Genomic DNA, 22,562 nt, shown 5'->3' on the forward strand with positions numbered 1-22,562 from the left:
GTGTTCCCAGACATCCTGGGATGTGGAATGAGGACCTATCTCAAGAAACAAACTTAATAACAACAACAACAAAATATACTCCACCATAAATACCCCACCATAAATACAGCTCTCCATAGCTTTCTGTCCTATGCTAAGTTAGCACCCGCCATCAATGTTTCTTCCCTACCATCCCACCCCACCCCATCCCACCCCACCCCCACACTCACCTAGCTCTGTTTCCTGCCATTCTCCTCTCAACTTGAGCTTTTTGATTCCACCTCAGTGAGAGAGCATGTTATGTTTTTCCTTCTCTGCCTGGCTTATTTCATTTACCACAATTATTTCATTGATCTCCAGTTTTATACAGGATTTCACTAGTCTATGGCCACATAGTATTACACTGTATTTCTGTACCACATTTTCTGCATTCCTAGTTGATGGACACTTAGGTTGTTTTCATTCGGGGTTGTTATCAGTAGCACCACTTTGAGCATGGGGTACCAAATGTATGGTCTAACATTTCTTTAGATGATGGAGTAGGATTGCTGAACAACATGATAGCTCTAATTTAGATTTCTAGAGGAGTCTCTATAGTCTTCCGTATTAGCTTATTTTACTAATTTTACCTGTTGGCCAATGGTATACAAGGCTTCCCTTTTTTCCACATCTTCACCAAAAGCATTATCTTCAGTCTTTGGATGAGGACCATTATGGCTGGGGTCAGGTGATTCCGTATTGGAGGTTTGGTTTGTATCCTCTGTGGTTTAAGAGATAACAAGTGGTCTATATATTCCCATTGGCCAAGCTGATATTTGAGTCATACACACTTGGTCGGCAGTGCTGATGTGTACCAGGTACAGAGGAGGCCTTTATAGCCTGTGTAGTCAATACACTACAGGATGCCAACTGTTTAGATAAATGGCTGCTGCCCTCTTTTTCCCTGTTGAAAATATTTATGCTTCAAAAAAGTTCATGATCATTACACAGCAGGCAAACCGAGCAGAGGGACAGAGGTTAGAAGGGGATCAAAGACAGAGTCTCCATTTCCCAGGTTCCAAATGTGAACAATGGAGCTTGGTTTCCTCCTAAATTTGTCTCTACAAAGTTCTTCCCGGATACAAGACCAAAACTCCAGGCCAGGCTAAGTGATCTTTTCTGTGGCAAACTTCAAAAATGTCAACAATTTAGAGAAAGCCTGTGATGTCAGTCAAAGAAGGCTGGATCTTACATTTCTTTGCTTGTTTTAATTTGGGCTCTGGGGTTTCTATGTCTGTTTTGTATGAAAGAAAACATAATTTTTTATATGTTTTAGTGAAATTGTTTACAGAAAAGCTAATGTAAGACTTTTAAGTTTGATCCAATAAACTGCATACTACTGCTGACAGAGAAGAGGCCCTGCCCTGAGATTGAGGGGCAGAGGGCAAAGTAGAGCCCCTGGTGAGAAAGAAGCAACAGCCCACCTATTTAAATTGCATTTGCATATTTCCTCATAGCTACACTGTCCAATATGTTAACTACTGACTTGATTTGGTTTGATTTGGTGGGGTTTTCTGTCCACCATATAAGAGCTAACCAGGTCACACGAAAATATCATCTGTGAGAGCTATCAAAGGGAATGATAGTGCTTTGTGATACATTTCAAAATATAATAGACCTTAGCATGCTGTGGGGACATGCTTTTAAGCAATCAGGTAGCAGAAGCAAGCAAATCTGTGTGACTAGCCTGGCCTACAAAAAGAGTTTCAGGCTAGCCCAGGGCTGCACAATGAGACCAGTTTCAAAAAAAAAATTGTTTTTAATTAAATTAGAATTATGGTAAAGTAAAACAACAAAAAACTAAAATAGAAATTTTGGTTTCGCATTGTGATTAATTGCAAGGATGTTGTCTCAAACAGGACACTAGTTTCCATGTTGGAGATAGTGCTTAGGGATGCACACAGAGGATGCTCTGTAAGCTTTGTTTACGCCACATTTGCCTGCCACCTGTGATGATAAGTTTTTAATTTGGTTTTTGCATTGATGTCAACATCTCATCTCTCTTCTTCCTGAATCACAGCACTGATGTGAATTCTAATAGGTGTCATTGCTGTGCGATGATGCTCTGCAGGCACCGGGGAAACACCGCTCAGCACTGCTCTGGAGAATTCCTCTTGTTGTTTTCCCCACTTTGCAAAGGCTTGCCCAACATTTCATGACCGGGAAACGGTGGAGCCCAGATTCTGTCCACCCTGTCTCCATGTGTGTGCTGTACCCCTTTCTTAGCAAATACACAGCTCGCCTAACTCATGATTTTTGCTTCCAGCATTTGCACCTCTTTGGGCCAGTGCCCATCCTGCTTCACTCCTGAGACCATAAGCTCCCTGAAGGGAGAGAATGTGGCTTTTTTTTTCCTTCCCTTCTTCTTTGCTCCCATTGTCAAGCTCTTTGTGTCCCTGTGGAAGGCATTAAGCCACCGTAGCAGACATGTTGGCAGACCCTAAGTAATGCCTTTTGTTGAGCCCCAGATGACGTCTCCGTGCTCTGAGACCTGCTTTGTTGGGGTCTCTTTCAGAAAGTCCAACCGTCATGCTCTCTGCCGGCAGCTTTTCCTCCCCCTATGAGCACCTCAGCCAGCCAGAGACCAAGCGCATGGTGGAGCATTACACGGCCTATCTCAGTGACAACACTCGCCTCATAGCTAACCCTGGGCTCAAAGTACGTACTGGCACAGGCTACATCTCTGGGGCCCCTTTCCACCAGTCTGGGGGGGTGAGGTGGAGGTGGGGGGTGCTGGCAATGAAACTTGGATGTATCCAACCCTGCTTGCATCTGAACTCTGCAGCCAGGAGGCAAAAAGGCAGAGTGTGTGCCCCGGGGGGAGACTAGTCAGCTGTGACCCTTTTGATGGATTAAGAAGCCCAGTAGGCCGCAAGAAGAAGCTACTTCAAGTCTCATGTGCACTGGGAGTTTCCAAGTAGGGGGTGTGATAAAGAGACCAGAGAAAATCTCCCACTCCATTGTTCCCACGGTAAAGAAGTGTTCTGCTGTCTGTTGAGATAAATATGATATTCAGGCACCAAAAAGGGAGAGAGGGCTCTGTGTGTCTAATGATTAACCATAGGAATTTTCTTAAACTGAGACAGGTCGGCTAGATGAACAACTGGGCAGTCACACCTCCCCTGACTGTATTCCATGAACCTTTGTTATCATCAAGTTTGGTTGCATCCATCTGCTCTGGAAAGGTTTTGAAGAAGTAATTGGGCTTGGCTTCTCTGCGAGGGAACCTTGGGGAGCCTGCCAGAAGCCCACACTCTTTTCATGTGAGCTTTTTTCCAAGGGGCCCTGCCATGTCTTCCTTTGTTTCTTAGTTCTCTGTCAGAAACGAAGTAATGGCGACCAGCCACGTCACAGATGAATGGATGACACAAATGGAAATGAGCAGCCTGAACACGTACATTGTCCGCCGTTACATAGCAACACCCAATGGCGTCCTCAGAATTTATCCTGGTTCCCTCATGGACAAAGCATTTGATCCCACTAGGAGACAGTGGTGAGTCTGGGGGGCTTCCATGCCCAGTTCCTCCTAAGCCCAGGGAGCCAAGCCATGGTGAGTGCATGTAGCAGTGGGCAGCCTTGGGCGATGACACGTTCAAAGGGGTAAAATTATTTTCACTATTTTTTTAATACTATTAGGTTTGTGGGTTATGTTTCGACTGCAGTGCCTTTATCTCACTCTTGAAATTTTGAGACGGAACTGCTTTACATTTGTGTATTTTGACTCCTAAGGGCTTGCTTGATTCCACCTTATGCCAAGAGGGTCATCTTGAACTGAAATACTTCATCTTACTCCATGTAATTATGGCAACAGATTTCACAGCTCACGTATGACCTATGGGACGTGAACACATTAAATTCCAGAATATGCTTTTATTCCTGGGTTTTGTTTTTGTCCCAAGGCTAGCCAGGCATTACAGCAGGGCAGCTGCGTAAGGCAAGAACAGCATTGCTTAGTCTGTGTTGAGCAGCAACCAACTCCCTCAGGAGTCAGCTCCTGCCCACCCCTCACCTGTCCTGATCCTGGACGGTTTCTTTAGGTTTGTTCATTTCTCTTTCTTCATTCTATATAAACCTTTCAATCATCTCAACTACAGATCTCACGAAAAGCTCAGAGTCCAGTTTATATTAGAACAGAAAATCATCTCATTTTGCTCAACTCTTTATGTTGGTGCTATCATCCGACATAAAGGGGGAAAATTTTGGTGGGTCTGCAGCTCAGTGGCAAAGCACTTGCCCAGCATGGGGAAGCCAGGTGTTCAAACCCCAGCTCCTCAGGAAGAAGCAAGGAGCTAGAGAAATGACTTAGTAGTTAATCACCATTTTTTACAGAGGACCCAGGTTCAATTCCAAGTCTCACCCACATTGTGGCTCCCAGCCATCTATAAATCCACTTCCAGGGGATCCAGCACCTGATCTCTGCAGGTACCAGCTATGCGCATAGTGCTCCTACATACCAGCAAAACACTCATGCAGATTTTGATTTTTTAACACGATAAAAGCACTCTTTATACTGAATATTTTAGAGCTACCATCTTGCTGCCCCTTCAGACTTACAGAGTAGTTTATACCCTAAATCACGTGACTCTTCTTCGTCTCTGTTAGGTATCTTCATGCAGTAGCCAACCCAGGGCTGATTTCCTTGACGGGCCCTTACCTAGATGTTGGAGGAGCTGGCTATGTCGTGACAATCAGTCACACAATTCACTCATCCAGGTAATTATTTTAATTTATTAATTTGTTTAATGTGTGTTCATGTGCATGCATGCATGCACAGGACACACGTGAAGATCAGAGGACAACTTGTAGAAAGGGACCAGTTTCCTTGTACCATTCAAGCACCAGGGTCATCAGGTTAGCCCACTGAGTTCTTTCTGGTCACCTTTCAAATCCATCAAGAGTTTGGATTCCACATGAAAAGCAGGGTAGATGTGGCGGCCTACCGTAATCCCAGTACTCAAGAGGTAAAGACAAGGAATCCCTGGAGCAGATTGTCTAGCTACGCTAACCAAAAGCATAAAACACTAGGTCCAGTGGAAGACCCTGCTTCAGGAAATTTAGTGGAGAGTGACCAAGAAGGCCACACCACACCTCCATGCAGAACACTGAAGTGCCCCTGCACACATGCCTCAAACACACATGCAGAAAGGAGAAGGAATACCCACTGGAACACGACCGCTTTTATTGCTAGACTTGCTTTGTTTTCCAGCAAAGGAACATTTTTTATGAGGAACAGTGTCCCAGGACATCAGACTGTTTGTGTCTGACTCTTTAAAATCATATCAGTTGTTTGCTTTAGTTTTCTGTTTTTGAAAGTATCTCTTAAAAATGAGAGCTTTTTAAAAACCGATGTTGCCAGATGCTGGTTAAAGTCAGTACCGCTGGACATATATTAGAGTTGTTTCTTATGACTTCAGCTCTGATGCTACAGACATCGGTGAAGGTTTGGATGGGACCGCACATCGCTTTAATCCCTTCATTATACAAATAGCTATTTTCTCAAAACGACCAAGAAAGGCCACATTTTAGTGATAACCTGGCACGATGCCTTCACATTTAGAGGAAGCAGCGTTTCTTGGTTTCCAGTGGTGCTCTCATTCATTAAATGACTGATGCTAGTTAGAATTCCTCTGACATAAGTTCATTGAGACAATAATTGGAAAGCAGAGTGGGAGGGAATTCCAGCATCGGACCCTTGTCTCTATCCAAAGCCATGCCTGCTGCCAGCCAAATGTGATTCTAAGGCCATGGTATCTGCTTGACTCTTAGCTTCTCTCTTAACACAAATTTCATACAGTAACCCTCATATGGAGTATATCCTTTAATGTTTGTCTTAGCGCCATCTGGTGGGTGCCCTTGTGTCTGAAGAGTGAGCCCCAACACCCCCTGCATAATGTCTAATCACTTGAGGAAAAGTAAAAAGACTATCTCCTCCCAAGACAGAATCCATCTCATCTTTGACAACAGTCAGGGCTCCAGGGTGGCCTTTCACAAGTAACAGCCAGGTGTCACATCAGACGGCCTCACAGCAGCTTCTCAAGAGCACAGAGCCTGTCTTCTGAATGCTTTCTGTGCATGGGTGTGAGTGTGTAAGACTTTTTGCTTAGGATTAGAGAAGTACAAGAGTTTTGATGTGCTTTGGTGGCCGAGTCTTTATGGTGTCAGTTCCAGAGAAGCATGATGGGAACCCAGTGACTTATCAAATGAGGACAACATCAGATCTCTTTGGTTACCTTCCTGTTTAACCTGTAAGTTTACTAACAACAAAAATCCACTGTTTCAATCCGAGACTCCAAGTCACTGTGAATACAGATCCCCCCGAAGTAGACATATGCTTTGGCCCTGCCTAAAATGTAGCCCACAGAGAGCCTATCATGTGAATATTTTGCTTAGCTGAGTGCAATTTAACTATTTAGCACTGTGATTTTCTTTTATCACAGTCTAGATCCAAGTCAGTGGCCTTTTCCATGGCTCAGTCAAAGTCCCCGTGGCTTGCACTGACAGACAGGCTTAGCAAAGATGCCAGCTTGGGAAGCTACTCCCCTCCTTGATATATATATATATGGAGAGAGAGAGAGAGAGAGAGAGAGAGAGAGAGAGAGAGAGAGAGAGAGAGATGTAAATGGACTGTTTATGATTTATGTGACTATAAACCATCCACTTTGCCTTTGTTCCCTCACTAGAGGGGTATTATAGCCTATCTCAAATAATTATTTTAATGATTAAATTAAATAATACATGAAGCTCATAAGGCAGTGCCTTGAACATGGGAAGTGGGCTGACAGATAAACAGCAGACGATGTTCAGGCGTTGACCTCGTGGCTTTGAACTGGTCAGAAGAAACAGCTGACCCAGATACTCCACGTGTCTAAAGCACAGCCACTCACCCCTGGTTTCACATGTGCTTTGGGAGAGAGCTAGGGGAGCACTTTCTAACTCTGAGCTCAGCAGTCACTCACGGGAGCTCTGTCCCATTCTTCCATAAGCATTTCTAATAGCCTGACAATCCAGCTGGACATTCTTACCATATGATGACACTGCTGGAGATAAAGAGCCAGGTCACATGATCTCAACAAGCAAAATCATATAAATGGATTACCATCAGCCTGGCCCATTACATTTAAAATTGTAGACGTGGCTGCATAGTTCCATAGTTCTTTGAGTTGCTATGGTAACCGTATACCTCTCTACAATTCAGGTAAAATATAAATCTAAGCTTCAGCATCTATTGATTCTACAGGCACGGGTAGCTGCCATTCAAGGGAAGTTTAGAAATAAAATGAGCATATGCCCTAATACCTGAGCAGTACTCTTCACAGATGCAGCTATATAGTATTGTAGAAAAGAAAAGCCTCAGGTACTACTCTGGATACAGGGAAAGGATGATATTTAAGTCTTTTAACCATTCTCAGGCTAACGTTTCCATTCATAAAATACAAACTAAAATTCTTCCTAGCTTCTTCCACAGAAATTAAATAGTTTAAAACTGCTTACAGCCCTTAAGACCTAACTTAATGACTAAGACCATATGCTTTGGAAATAGAGAGTTTTTAATTCATGTGTACACTAGTTATACTATGATGTTGGCCAAATGCCTCTCTCTTGCAAGCTTTAGTGTTCTTAAATCGGTAAACCTCCAAGGACAACCACAGGGGCTAGAGAGATGGCTCAGCAGTTATTCTTGTAAAAGATCCAAGTTTGATTCCCAACATGAGTTTCCAAGAGCAAGGACTCTAGTCATGTACACGGTGCACATATATAACGTGTAGATACCCATACACAGGCAATAAAAATAAAACAACTATCACTGTGAGAGAGGGCTGGGGTTTTCCCTCAGTTCATAGAGCACCTGCTGAGCTCATATGCAGTACTGTCACCCATCCCCAAATTTAAACCCCAGCACCATGGGGAGAAAAGAAACAGGCCATCGTGAAATAGTTAGGAATGCCGTTTTTTTTCTTTCGGTATTTTCCCGGTAATCAGGTAGGTAGGAGATAACAGGTGTTGGTCAAACCCTGCTGTTGTCCACTGGATGACTTCTGCTTTAATATATGATGGTGAGGTAACTTGTTAAACATTATGAGCACTGTCATGTTTGATTGCAATAGCAGACTTACTTTGTAAAAGTACTGCTACTATCTTCATTATGGTATGAAAAACTGAAGCCTCAGATAGGCCAAATAGCAGTCAGGAGTCCCATAATCAAAGCTAGCAATGCCAGAATTTGACCCCACATTTTCCAAACTCGAAAACCCGCCTGCCCCTGCCTCCCAAGTGCTGGGATTACAGGTGTGTGCCACCACTGCTCAGCATAATGAAACTCTTAATGTTTCCCCTCAAGCCACCTTTACTCTGTATTCTTCAGTCATTCAGCATTTATAGGCGAGGGGGGGTGGGGAGGGCATGCATTTCTGGTACCAGACAACGTCATGCATGTTACTCTTACTCTCATTGATCCATTTTTTATGAAGTACACAGCTGTCTTCTGGACACACTGTGGCTGTGATGGGCATCGACTTCACACTGAGGTACTTCTACAAGGTTCTGATGGACCTCTTACCAGTTTGTAACCAAGATGGTGGCAACAAAATAAGGTAAGCCCTCCAGGGACACCACTTCCTGTCTACTGCCAAAATGAGAGCAAATCAGTACTAGGTGTGGACTATGTCAAGACAGGAGATTGCATTCGTGGCCTGGCTATCCTAGTAAGGCAGGTTTTCATTGTCTTCTTTCCCCCTCCCTATCACTCCACCTAAGCACAGACGTGGAGGTCAGAGGCCAACTTTAGGTGTCTGAGACAAGCGCCTTAATTCATGACTGCAAGCACCAGGGTACCTAGCCTATGAGCTTTTGAGGATTCTGTTGTGGTGAATTAGTTAAACCACTTTAGCTCCCTGCACACTGCACCCACCCAAGAGCTCTCTGAATTTGTGAATAACAGACAAGACACCAGCTAATTTTGATATGCCTTGACTAGCTCAATGGTTGGGCACTTCTAAACCCCACCCCTAACCACGTGCCCACAGCTAGCACACACTTCCCTCCAGTATTCCTGGCTTAACACCTTCTAAATCTCTATTTTATCTTTGCCGCCCTGTTACCTTCTGGGCAGCCCCCATAGGGCCTAATTCTCTTCACCTGCATTGTTGGATACTTTCTCTCCTGCAGCTCTTGAATCTGATCCTTCTCGCTCTTAGTCATCCTGATTCTCTTCTCTTTCTCTGTTTCTTGGCACACAATCTAAATATCCCACCCTGACTCCCTGCCCTGCCAATGGCTGTACAGCAATTTTTTATTATCAATCGAAGCCAGCTGAGGGCAAGGACCCTCAGGTCTGGAAGCACAGCTTTTGGGAGCTGAAATAAGACAAGCATTGGAGCCAGTTCCCAACAGGATTTTAACTACAGATGTGTGCTAATGCTCTGAGCTTTCCATGAGTCTGGGCGATCATAAGACACGTGCCATCTCCCCAGCCTTCTTTCCTGTTTTGAAGGTGCACACTGTTTATTATTTAGGCAAGCAGACATGGCACACAGCAAGAGGAATAGCATAGGGCCCCAAGGTCTCATTTCTCTAGGAGTCGGTGATTAGAAGCTCCCCTCAACAATGGCATTGGGAAGACCAGAGGGCACTTTCTCTCAGGCAGCACTTTTGATGTTAACTTAGTCATTAAGCCAATCTTTATAAAATTTCAGCTGCTTAGACTGCACTTTTACATTTTCCCAGAAAGAGGCTCACAGAACTACAGCGAGACATTGCCTCCTGAATTTCAAAAGAAAATGTCTGATCAAAGCAAGGGCATTCCCTTGATTCAGTCCAGGCTGCTTTTAAAAATAGCTTCTTAGCTCAGTCTTGTGCCCCACGCTTCATGTCACTGTTGAATTTCACATCGGTGTTTAATGGGCTCATCTAGGGATACTGGCCACTGCTCTGGCGAATAGGGGGGAGGGGGCAAGCAGAACACAGTCTTGATTAAAGTAGTTCTAGTGCTACTTAATGTTGCTTCCAATATTTTTATATGTACTCAGTGTTCTATTTTGTTTATGTTTGTGTCCGTAAATACTTGTTTATTTCTTTCCTCAAAGGGGGAAAATAGTTTGCATCTTCCTTTTAATATCTTTGCAAAAGATTTCATGTTCTTCATACAATTGGATTAGGTGGGCACATCCTCTCTGACAGTTGTTCTCAACCCGTGAGTTGTGACACCCTTGGGAGGTCAAATGACCTTTTCATGGAGGTCACCAAAGCCCATCAGAAAACACAGATAATTTACATTACAATGCGTAATAGTAGCAAAATTACAGTTATGAAGTAGCAATGGAAGTAATTTTATGGTTGGGGGAATCACTGCAACATGAGGAACTGTATTTAAAGGTAACAGCATTAGGAATACCATTCTATGAAATGGATAGATGAGCACAGAGCAATGTATTCTAACCATAACCTGGAGGCCAGGTAGCCCATCACCTCAGGGAAAAAATGTGTCCACTTGCCAGTGAGCCTGCCTTTATTTTTCCCCAGAAGTCTGGATAAATGCAGTTTGCTTTAAGGCAGGCATGCGCAAGTGTTCTTTGAAAGCATGGTAGCCACTCATGTGACTAAAAGACATCACTTGTTTTGGTACAGGTGCTTCATAATGGAGGACAGAGGTTATCTGGTAGCTCATCCCACCCTCGTTGACCCCAAAGGTCATGCACCTCTGGAGCAGCAACACATCACCCACAAGGTACTCATTGGCCAAGAAGGTCAGCTCCATTCTGCAACAGCCTGGAGTGTGTAAGTGACACTTGTCTTCTGTCTTGTGGCCTTGTCAGGAGCCCCTGGTAGCAAACGATATCCTGAACCATCCCAACTTTGTGAAGAAGAACTTGTGCAACAGCTTCAGCGACCGGACAGTGCAGAGATCTTACAAATTCAACACTAGCCTGGTGGTAAGCCATGTGCGAGTGATCATCTGCTCCTTCATGGACAGAATAATGCCTATGCCTGTCTCCTTGTCTTAGAGTCACAGAACTGTGGGGTGAGGGAAGGTCTTTAGTAAAAGTCACTGTGATGATCGTAGGACAAATGGCCAGGATGGGACAGGGACTGTCTAAAGGTCACAGGTTTGGTACTTTGGTTTGATTAGTACACCTACTGTATTAGCTATGGGTCCCTAGAGCAGTGGTTCTCAACCTGTGGGCTGCGACCCCTTTGGATATTAAGTGACCTTTCCACAGGGGTAGCATATCAGGTATCTTGCATATCAGATATTTAGTTACACTACAATTTATAACAGTAGCAAATTATAGGTATGAAGTAGCTACGCAAATAATTTTATGGTTGAAGGTCACCACAACATGAGGAACTGTATTAAAGTGTCACAGCATTAGAAAAGTTGAGAACCACTACCCTAGAGGGACAGAATTTATACAATTAGTGTGTGTGTGCGTGCGTGCGTGTGTGCGTGTGTGTGTGTGTGTGTGTGTGTGTGTGTGTGTGTGTGTGTAGAGAGAGGGGTAGGGAGGGGGAGAGAGAACGGCTTATAGGTTGGTGTCCAGCTAGCCCAATAATGGCTGTCTACCAACAGAAGGTCCAAATATCCAGTATTTGTTCAGTTCCTGAAGCTGGGTGTCTCAGCTAGTCATTAGTATATGCTGGAATTCCAAAAAAAGTAGGTCCTAACTGCAGTGAAGGAACAGACTTGCTAGGGAAAGCCAAAGCAAACAGGCCAAGAGAGAGACAGAGCAAGCTTCTCCTTCCATGTCCTTCATGAAGATGTGGCTCAGAGTCAAAGTGGGATAAGAATGTATCTTCCCTGGATCAGATATCCAGGTTAGAAGTGGGCCTTCCCACTTCAAATGATTTAATTAAGGAAAAAAACCCTCAGAGATGTACCTGGGTTATAATTAATTCCAGATGTAGTCAACTTGATGACAAAGGATATCGATCACACCAAGCCATCCCTTATCCCTTTGAAGTCTCTGCTGAGGGCTGTTCCTGCTCTCTGTACGCATGCCTGTGGTTCTGTGTGCTCCTAGCTATGGTTGGGCTGCCTGAATCCCAAAGGCCAGCCCACATAATCCTCCATCACCCATCATGTTAGATGGGGAGTTTTCTGGAAATCATCCTGAAAGAGTTTTTAATGTTTGTTTTTGTAGCTTAGAGTATTCTTCAGAATTTGAATTGCTGCTAAATATCTAATATGTCCTTCAAAATTTATGAGTGTTCTTAGCTAGGAAAGAACAGAACTGGCTGGGAGGGGTTCAAGAACTAATATTTAAAAACTCGTTCACAGGGAGCAAGTTGTTAATTTACATAGGCATTTATGTATCTCAGTCATTACATGTACTGTATACTTTTTGAGGGCTGGAGAGATATGGCTCTGCAGTTAAGAGGACTGGCTGATCCTCTTGAGTTTCCATTCCCAGCACCTACATGGTAGCTCACAACGGTCTGTAACTCCAGTGCTCGGAGAGCTAGCATCCCACACAGACATGTAGGCAAGATACCAATACACATAAAATGAAAAGAAATTAACCTCTAAAGAATAAAAAAATAGTAATTTTTAATATGCTGGATTAACTTGAATATATTAAGGGAAATATTATGAAGTTGATTGTGCAAAGCAAGGCCAGCAGGAAGGAGGACTTTTCAAGTTCCACATCCACCTCCCCCCCCCTTGCATCTCACTCCATTTCAGGCATCAATGCTCGCACGGTTTTCATATGCAAGTCTGCTTCTTTCTATACATCTAGTTCATTTCTACAGTGTCATGGGCCAGACAACGCCACAAGGCTGGAGTAGAAATACTACTGAAAGGCATGTTTTAGTTGAGAGGAAATTAGGATTTCTTTGTTGTTACTTTTTGTTTGTTTGTTTGTTTTTTGTTTTTTGTTTGTTTGTTTGTTTTGATTTGGTTTTTTTTTGAGACAGGGTTTCTCTGTACAGCTAGCCCTGGCTGTCCTGGAACTCACTCTGTAGACCAGGCTGGCCTCGAACTCAGAAATCTGCCTGCCTCTGCCTCCCAGAGTGGTGGGATTACAGGCGTGTGCCACCACTGCCCGGCTTGTTGTTACTTTTTAAGTTGCATCATGTACAGATGTAAACAACATGTGTAGAGGTTAGAAGACCACTCTCTAACCACCATGTTGATCCCCAAGATGGAGCTCAGGCTGTTACTTTGGGTGGTAGGTGCCTTCACCCACTGAACTATCTTACAGGGATAGATAATTTTTTTAAGATTTATTTATTTATATGTATAAGAGTATACTGTATCTGTCTTCAGACACACCAGAAGAGGGCATCAGATCCCATTATAGGTGGTTGTGAGCCACCATGTGGTTGCTGGGATTTGAACTCAGGACCTCTGGAAGGGCAGTAAGTGCTCTTAACCACTGAGCCATCTCTCCAGCCCCAGAGATAATTTCTTTTTTAAAGGTTTGTTTGTTTGTTTGTTTGTTTGTTTATATGAGTACACTGTAGCTGTCTTCAGATACTCCAGAAGAGGACATCAGATCCACCGTGTGGTTGCTAGGAATTGAACTCAGGACCTCTGGAAGAGCAGTCAGTGCTCTTAACTGCTAAGCCATCTCTCCAGCCTGATAGATAATTTCTTAACGGCTGACATTTTCTCCCTAAATGAAATTGGAGCATTCTGTATAGTGAAGCTTATTGCATAATAAGCCCAGGTCACTGCATATCCTAGCAGTGAGTGTCTTTCACACAGGATAAAACTCCAGAATCTAAGAACCCATTCTGTGCCACAACCTTTGAATGTGGGCTCCTGGTCACACACACTTTTTTTTTGTTTGTTTTTTTGGATTTGGTTTTTTTTTGAGACAGGGTTTCTCTGTACAGCCCTGGCTGTCCTGGAACTCACTCTGTAGACCAGGCTGGCCTCGAACTCAGAAATCTGCCTGCCTCTGCCTCCCAGAGTGCTGGGATTACAGGTGTGCACCACCACCGCCTGGCAGTCACACACATTTTAAGAGATGAACGACTCTGGTGTGTGAGTTGCAATAGTTGTCCTAGGGTATTTTATACAAATGCAGAAGGATGATTATTACATATTATCATACAATATCATACAATTTGAGTTTTTATGGCACTCCTAGAGACTGCCCCTCACATTTGCTAACCATAGAGTGAAGAAAAAGGAGGCTTAGTTCCGTTTCAATGTTGCAGAAGCAGGAAATCAGTCATCTCTCAAAGAACCTTTGTGTTTTAAATGTCTTTTACTCTAGGAAGCAGAAAGGTTTGTTAACGGGAAGAAAGAAGTGTACGGCTTGTAGCTAATTTGGTTTGCTTTTGAAACAAGCTTACTACTCTGACAAAAGCAGCTAAAGGCCCAAAGGTTCTTCTGCCCTCCAGCTCAAGGGTAGACTCTATGCAGAAGTCGAGGACATAGCATTAAAGTGGTTCCACTGCATCCTTGATGAGGAAACAGAGAGCATGGTTGCATGGACGCCTGCTGCTGCTCCGCTCCCTTTCCCCTTTGACACCATCCAGGGTCCGCCTAGGGAGTGATGCCGCCCACAGTGGGTTCTTCTCTCTACCTCAACACAGTCAAGCTAATCTCCCCACACACTAAGTAGTAGTTAACACTAACCAACAATGATATGATATTATCTTTTTTTTCCTTATGATTATTAAACTAGGAGCTGGAGAGATGACTCAGCAGTTAGGCACACCTATCCCTCTGCCAGAGGGTCTAGGTTCAATCCCTAGCACTCACAGGGCCACTCCCAGCCATCTGTAACTGCAGTTCCTGGGGATCTGATGCCGTCTTCTGGTCTCTGGAGAAACATGCATGATGCACAGACACATGCAGGCACGACAACCATGCACATAAAATTGAAAAGTAAAAATAAAAAAGCATAATAAAATTAGCTATGTCCATTTATATTTATGTAAGTATAGATGAAAAATAATATATTCCAACTATTACATGAAATTTTTATCTGACTGATAGAATTATCTGTAATTTTTTTTCTCACCCAAGTGAGGAAAACAAGTTGCATTTGTTTTTTTTTTGTTTGTTTGTTTGTTTTTTGGGGGGTTTTTTGGGTTTTTTCTTTTGTTTTTTTTTTTGTTTTTTTTTTTTGTTTTTCGAGACAGGGTTTCTCTGTGTAGCCCTGGCTGTCCTGGAACTCACTCTGTAGACCAGGCTGGCCTCGAACTCAGAAATCCGCCTGCCTCTGCCTCCCAAGTGCTGGGATTAAAGGCGTACGCCGCCGCCGCCGCCGCCGCCGCCGCCACCACCACCTGGCAAAAACAAGTTTTTTAACAAGCAATGCTCCCTAGGCCACATTTTAAACCAAGAGATGTCTCAGAGGGCATGAGCTCTTGCTGTTCTTCCAGAGGAACTAAATTTGGTTTCCAGCACCTGGGGATCCAACACCCTACCCTAGCCTCCAAGCCTCCAAGTACTCACACATCCAAAAATAAATCTTCTAAAAATACTAAAAATGTTGTACAGTGGCCATGTGATGCTTTATAATCACAATCTAAACTATTCTGTCTTTTCTGCAAGAAAGCTAAGTGGCCAGGTGGTGGTTGCACATGCTTTTAATCCTAGCAATCAGGAGGCAGAGGCAGGAGGATCTCTGAGTTCAAGGCCAGCCTATGAAACAAAGCATGTTTCAGGATACCCAGGCCTACACAGAGAAACTGTCTTTAAAAAAACCAAAGAGGCAGAGGCAAGTCTTTGCACTGCTGTCGTTCACCTTGTCCTAGGGGGATTTGACGAACCTCGTGCACGGCAGCCACTGTTCTAAGTACCGCCTGACAAGGATCCCAGGAACCAATGCGTTCGTCGGCATCGTCAATGAGACCTGTGACTCTCTTGCCTTCTGTGCTTGCAGCATGGTGGACCGTCTCTGTCTCAACTGCCACCGGTGGGCTAGACTCTGTTCTTGGACCGTTTAATATTTTAACCACTGCCAGGCATTTTGAGCAGAAGGGGTGGAGATGTGTCCTGGGGAAGGGAAGTCCAGGTTTACAGAAGCCTTTAGATCTGTGCTGTTCCCATGACCCAGTCACCATGGCTGCGGGGTCAGGCCAGATGCTATTTAAATCTTTGGCTATGGCCTCATTTTCACCGTCCATTGTGATTCACAGAGGATTTTTTTTTATCTTAATCCCCTGGTGTGTGTATGATATTCTGCTGACATCTACCTCTGACTAGTAATTCTGATTGCTTTTCAGAATGGAGCAAAATGAATGTGAATGTCCTTGTGAGTGCCCCCTGGAGGTCAATGAGTGTACTGGCAACCTCACCAACGCAGAGAACAGGTAAAAAAAAATATATACGTGTGTGTGTGTGTGTGTGTGTGTGTGTGTGTGTGTGTGTGTAAGCACATATATATTATTTCTATTGTACATAAATACAAACAAATTAAGCAATCTGGTAGTTAAATGGATTGACCCAATGTCAAATATAAAAGCAAATATAAAAACTCAAACTTGTCTGCCATTATCAAGGACCTAGATGTTTGGAATCTGGGTGCCACTGACTCTAACCTCCAGACTTACTTCCTGCATAGAAACCCAAGCTGTGAGGTTCACCAGGAGCCAGTGACATACACAGCTATCGACCCCGGCCTGCAAGATGCCCTGCACCAGTGTGTCAACAGCAGATGTAACCAGAGGATGGAGAGTGGGTAAGACACCTTCCTGAAAGTCAGGCGTGGTGGGACATGAGTTTAACCCAGCCCTCGGGAGGCAGAGGCAGGAGAATCTCTGTGAAGCCAGCCTGGTCTACAAAGTGAGTCCAGCACAGCCAGGGCTATTATACAGAGAAGCCCTGTATCAAGAACTGCTGCCCCGCCCCCCCCCCCCACACACACACACAAATGAGAGAAAGTTGGAAAGACTGTCTTGAGATCAGTGCTCTGCCACCCCACTGAGCATCTGCAGCCAGTGCTTGGGTCCCCATCCTTCATGCTTTAAGGGTATGTCCTTTTTGGGGAGCTACAGTGGTTCCTACACCACGAGTCTCCCAGATGAAATCTTTCATTCCCACTGGTTACAGGTATTTGACTTTTGCTCTAAGCTGGAAAGGGCCTCTGCTGTGTATAGGAGGTCCTTTTGTTTTAATAAGCAGAGTGCAAGAGATGTTGCAAGGGATTCGGGTCTCCTGGGCTTCCAAACAGGACCAGGCAGCCATCAAGATTTCTCGGGGAAGCGTTGTAGAACTCATTAGTTTTCCCTTCTTAGAGAGCAGGTCTGCTCCAGGGCAGGTCTGAGAACTAACAGCCCTGTGTCCCCTGCTGCAGGCTGCTCCCCTCGGGTGTGTTGGACTAGGCATGGGGCAGTGGCTATGGCAAATAAGGGCTGGGGACGGTGATTACCTCTCTCTGGCTGCTGGTTGCCGTGTTGATCGGGCAAAGTGAGGGCACAGAGGGCATGTCAGCCTCGTCTTTAGTTGAGCTGAGAAAAAGGTTAGCCTCACTCTGATTAACATGGGTTGTCATGCTACATTTAGGAGCAGGCAGCACTGTCACCAGTGTAATTTCTTAAGAACCTCACTCTGCATGCAGCCCAGGAGACTGGCCATTAGGAAATCTCTTTTAAACAGATGAATCTTTTCCTGAATGGATTTGTCTATTATTTTCTTCTTTTTTCAACAAAAAAACAACATAATAACCACTCACATGGGGCATGTTAAACCAAAACCAAACAACCCTGGGGCCATTTGCCTTTGATCTTCTGAGATGACGTTGAGTAAGACCACACTAACTCCCATGTGGAGGTGGTAGGGTAACTCAGTACTTGGCCTTCTTTCATTGTCATGTGGCCGAGAGGTTCGCAATGGCCACCCCCAGGTAGAGGACTGCTCTCCCCCTTGACAGGGAAAGGGACTTGACAGGCAGCTGTTCCCCGCAGGAGCAACGCTGGTACCTGAGCTCCAGCTAAGGCTGACGTACCTGCTCTCCATCTCATGCTGCTTCCTTAAACATTGTCAACCCTCCAGGGACTGTTTCGGTGTGCTGGACTGCGAATGGTGTGTGGTGGACAGTGACGGAAAGACTCACCTGGACAAATCCTACTGTGCGCCCCAGAAAGAATGCTTTGGGGGGATCGTGGGAGCCAAAAGTCCCTATGTCGATGACATGGGAGCCATCGGTATGTTGCTTAGGGGAACCGTGGTGATTTCACTCTTGAATGCAATTTTCTGCCTATATCCTGGGATCAAACTCTTTATCATCCTCTGCCCAACTTCCCTGATTCATTTGCCCAGTCATCCTTAGTTTTAAAAAAAAAAAAAACCGAAGCCAGATAATTACCTTCAGAGCTGGCTACACACTCTGTGCAGTGGGCAGCCAAGCGTGCTACCAAGTTTTGCAAGCCTGGAATTCAGTTCCGTGAAGCTTATTTTGAGAAACTCTGGCCTGATTTCCACATGGCTGAGCTCTGGAGTCCGCTTAAATGTGCATCCCAGCTGTGAGAAGCACGGGGCCTGCCTGGGGTGTGCTCTTTCATCCCGGAGCCTTCCCTTTCCCCTTCCCAACCTTACAAGGTGCGAGGCCACAGCTACCCATCGCTGTTTAGGGCAATGGGGTCATCAGACGCCAGGGCTCCGTAGGGCTGCTATAGCAGCTTAGGGTGTGGACAAGGACATCATCTGAAGAGCCCCTGGGCTCAGGCCACCAGTCCTTGAAGATACTACGGAAGAGTCTATTTCTCATTAGATTTTGTTTTTCAGTGTCTTCCCAGAATCGGCAGCATGCCCTTGTTCTTAGCTGGCAAATTTGAGTCACCCTATTTAAGCCACTAGTGAGTGTAGATGTTTCTCATCTTGGGATATAGTTGTGACCCCATAAACCTATTACGGGTTGAAGAAAAAAATAAGTCAAAGTGTTTTTAATACACTCAGCCTGCTGGATGTTACATAACTTACCAGAGCAGTTCACCGCAGAGTGCTGGCTATTTAACCCTTGTGAGCCCGTGGCTAGTTGGGACTTGCCATAGCCTGTATTAGGAAAGCATCCTCCACATTACAAGCCCGATGAGAGTTCGAGATTCCAACGCCCATGTCGTTTTCACTGAATGCCTTGTTACTCTCATATCGTCATGAAGATGAGTCAAATCGTCACAGACTAGGGACCATCTATATCTTTGCTTTAAAAAAAAAGCTTTATTTATTTAATGCATATAAATATGTTGTTGCTGTCTTCAGGCACACCACAAGAGGGCATCGGACTCTAAAACCGATGGTTGTGAGCCACCATGTGCTTGCTGGGAATAGAACTCGGGACCTCTGGAAGAGCAATCTGTGGTTAACTAAGCCATCTCTCCAGCCCTGTATCTTGCTTTAAAAAAAAAAAAGGATTTATTTTTCACTTTATCTAGGTACACTGTAGCTGTCTTCAGACACACCAGAAGAGGGTGTCAGATCTCATTACAGATAGTTGTGAGCCACCAAAATAACACTCAGGGATTTTGGTGGGATTTGAACTCAGGACCTTTGGAAGAGCAGTCAGTGCTCTTAACCGCTGAGCCATCTCTCTCCAGCCCTGTATCTACACATTTAACCTGACTGAAGGGAGGCTACATCCTGTGGGGATGTGGAGTTGAGCTCTGTGTTACCGCTGAGCCAGGTAAGGGCACAGCTCATGCAAACATACTCCAAAGGGTTATTCTCTGTGCTACAAGAGGCCATTTCTTTGCAACTTGGTCTGTGAACCACAAACGTCATCTCTTAGTTCACGTGTCCTTCAAAGAGGCCCACCTTGCCTTTCTCAACTAGGTGCTCTTGGGGGCTAGCTAGGACTCCATCAGCACCAGGCAATGCATGTGTGTAAGCAGATTGCATCTGCTCACTCTTTGCAGCAACCCTTACCATCCTTGTTCTGTGTAGCAACCAACATTTAAGACTCAGGAATGAAACGAAGCTTCCACTCCCACATTCTCGTGTGTCAGTGAGGAATTTAGAGTGTAGCACAGCCACCCACCAAACCCTTCCCCTCTGCTCCTTTCCCTCCCACCACCCTTGCTCCGTGCCCACCTCCCTCTGCACTTGGGAGATGTTGACACGGCACATCTGTTCCTTTACTCTCTGAAGGTGATGAGGTGATCACACTAAACATGATTAAGAGCGCCCCAGTGGGCCCTGTAGCCGGAGGGATCATGGGCTGTATCATGGTGCTGGTCCTTGCTGTGTATGCTTACCGCCACCAGATCCATCGCCGCAGCCACCAGCATATGTCGCCTCTTGCTGCTCAAGGTGAGTGCAGAAAGCCTCCTGGAGTTTGTTCAACAGTGCTTTTTGTAAGAGCAGCATGATATCCGAAAGTCCCCAAAACCTGCTTTCTAACTTATTGCCTAAGCTCCACATGCCCCATTTTGATTACCCAGAAAATACCAGGCCCTTGCCAGATGCCTTCCTCATCCATCACATACTCTGTGGCCTACGCAAACTGCGCAGCTAGGGCGCTGACAGAGTGTGTGAGCAGGCTGCCCTTGCAGGTCTGAACCCACACAAACCAGAGACCTCCAGATCAACGTGATCAAGAACATGAGTCTGTTCTGCATCGCTAGACATTAGAATAATCAGATCTCTCCAAACAGGATAAATCATCGAAGCAAGCTATAAAAGAGTTGGCCTATGACTTTGTTGCCAAAGTCTTGAGTCTGCCATCTATACTCAAAAACATTCCCACCCTTCCCAAAGTCCCCAGAGATATGTCAGCCCGCTCTTTGTGAAAGTAAACTCAACTCACACTTGTCCTGGCCGCTTCACTCAGCTGGCAGGACTAGTGACAAGTTGGTGTGAGATGTTGCTATGACAATGGACCTGACACAGCACAGCCACAGAGGTACACCTGCCTGAGATTCGGCTAGACTCAGGGTGGCCCACATCCAGTGCGGCCTTGCACCTGGCTATGGGCAGCTCTGCAGCCTTGTCACAGCACAACCAGGGACGCTTCAGACCCCACTCTGCTTAAGCACTTGAGAGAAGATTTCCTCTGTCTCCAGAACACAATTCTAGATGTTCTTCCTTTATTCTCTTGTTCTTCCTTTGTCTCTGCCCGCCCCTGTACCAGACAGGGGCATCTGTTCATTCTCTTGCAAGCGCACTATTTTATTTGTTTGTTTGTTTGTTTTTCGAGGGGCTGGGGATAAAACCCAGCACATTTGGAGCTAGCTCTTTACCACTCTGCTCCATCCCCTGCCCTGAACTTCTTCACTCTTGTCGGAATGCTGTCACCTAGCCATCAAACCAGCCCTCTGCGGGGTATTAAAGCCAATGGTTTTGTTTGATTAAATAGTCATGTTTCTCTCTTTCTAATGATGGACAGAAATGTCAGTGCGTATGTCCAACCTGGAGAATGACAGAGATGAAAGAGACGATGACAGTCATGAAGACAGAGGCATCAGTGAGTATGCACCACCCCCTGCCTTGTGTGTCAGCGGGAGGCTAATCCAAAATAAATATTCTTTCTTATGTCCTTTTGGCTTGTATTAAAATTTCAGAAGCTTTGACATGGTGGGTTTTTTTTCTCCCCTTTTCACTAGGAATAAGTGTGGGTCTCTGCTTTGTTTCAGAATATCTCAAAAGCTTTTTTTTTTCTTTTTTTGATGTTATCTTTTACATTTTCTTTGGCCTAAAGCCCCTCCTCCCGTGACTTTTCCAACATGCTGTTTTATAAAGAGAACTTTCTAGAATAATTTTTTTTAGTCCCCTAATTAGTGTACACATCTCAGAGTAATAAAAAAGTGCTTTCTTTATTAAAAGAGACTTGTGTTGATGTTGAAACCCCATGGCCTTTGGCTGCCTAGACACTGGCCTGCTGGTGCGTTCTGGAGATAAGTAGCTGAGTGCCTCTCCTCCCTGCATCAGCCCAAGCCAGCTCCCCCATCCTTAGGATTGTTTTAAAAAGTATTTATTCTAACTCCCGAAAGAATAACTCCTCCAACACATAAGTGGGTGTGCTCAGAGCAAGGGGGTTGAAGAACGAAGGTCCTGGCACAGGAATGACATTAATTGTCCGTGACGTCCTGCAGTCAGCAACACTCGGTTCATAGCTGCGGTCATGGAGCGACACGCACACAGTCCAGAAAGGAGGAGACGCTACTGGGGCCGCTCGGGAACCGAAAGTGATCATGGTAAGATGTGGTCTCCGGCCTTAGAAAGCCTCGTAACCCTGGGTTACGCTGTGGGAGGTGAACACAGACGGTCTCTCCCTTTCTTCTGTTCTGTATTTAAGCTAATTATTTTGACATAGTTTCCCCAAAGGATGCACCCAAGCATGACATAGTTTGAGAAAAGTGTCAAGCTAAAAGGCCCTGACCACACAGATTGCTTTCAAGTTTTTCTCCATCAAGAAGGTGGGGGCTGGTGAGATGGCTCAGTGGGTAGAGACTCTTGCAACCAAGCCCAATGACCTGAGTTCAATCCGTGGGATCCACATGATGAAAGGGAAGAGCTGATTCCTACAAGTTACCTCTGACTGCTGCACACCACAGTGCACAGGCGCACATACACAAATAAGAGTAATTTTTTTTTCCTCTGTGTAGCCTTAGCTGCCCTGGAACTCGCTCTGCAGAAAAGGCTGGCCTCA

The 22,562-nt window shown here is 45.0% G+C and overlaps 1 protein-coding gene across 1 annotated transcript in view; it reads left to right on the top strand.

The window, feature by feature from the left end:
- The window catches only part of Cachd1 (cache domain containing 1), a 225,545-nt gene that overhangs the window by 193,560 nt on the left and 9,423 nt on the right, over nucleotides 1-22,562 (top strand). The window contains exons 14-26 of the mRNA XM_052176841.1: nucleotides 2,534-2,676; nucleotides 3,330-3,511; nucleotides 4,621-4,731; nucleotides 8,487-8,609; nucleotides 10,642-10,741; nucleotides 10,830-10,946; nucleotides 15,733-15,893; nucleotides 16,204-16,290; nucleotides 16,542-16,658; nucleotides 17,972-18,123; nucleotides 20,063-20,224; nucleotides 21,300-21,377; nucleotides 22,006-22,107. Coding sequence (XP_052032801.1) covers nucleotides 2,534-2,676; nucleotides 3,330-3,511; nucleotides 4,621-4,731; nucleotides 8,487-8,609; nucleotides 10,642-10,741; nucleotides 10,830-10,946; nucleotides 15,733-15,893; nucleotides 16,204-16,290; nucleotides 16,542-16,658; nucleotides 17,972-18,123; nucleotides 20,063-20,224; nucleotides 21,300-21,377; nucleotides 22,006-22,107 — 1,635 coding nt within the window. The remainder of the gene's footprint in view (nucleotides 1-2,533; nucleotides 2,677-3,329; nucleotides 3,512-4,620; nucleotides 4,732-8,486; nucleotides 8,610-10,641; nucleotides 10,742-10,829; nucleotides 10,947-15,732; nucleotides 15,894-16,203; nucleotides 16,291-16,541; nucleotides 16,659-17,971; nucleotides 18,124-20,062; nucleotides 20,225-21,299; nucleotides 21,378-22,005; nucleotides 22,108-22,562) is intronic.

Source organism: Apodemus sylvaticus, chromosome 3 (assembly GCF_947179515.1).
Source record: "Apodemus sylvaticus chromosome 3, mApoSyl1.1, whole genome shotgun sequence".
NCBI lineage: Eukaryota > Metazoa > Chordata > Mammalia > Rodentia > Muridae > Apodemus > Apodemus sylvaticus.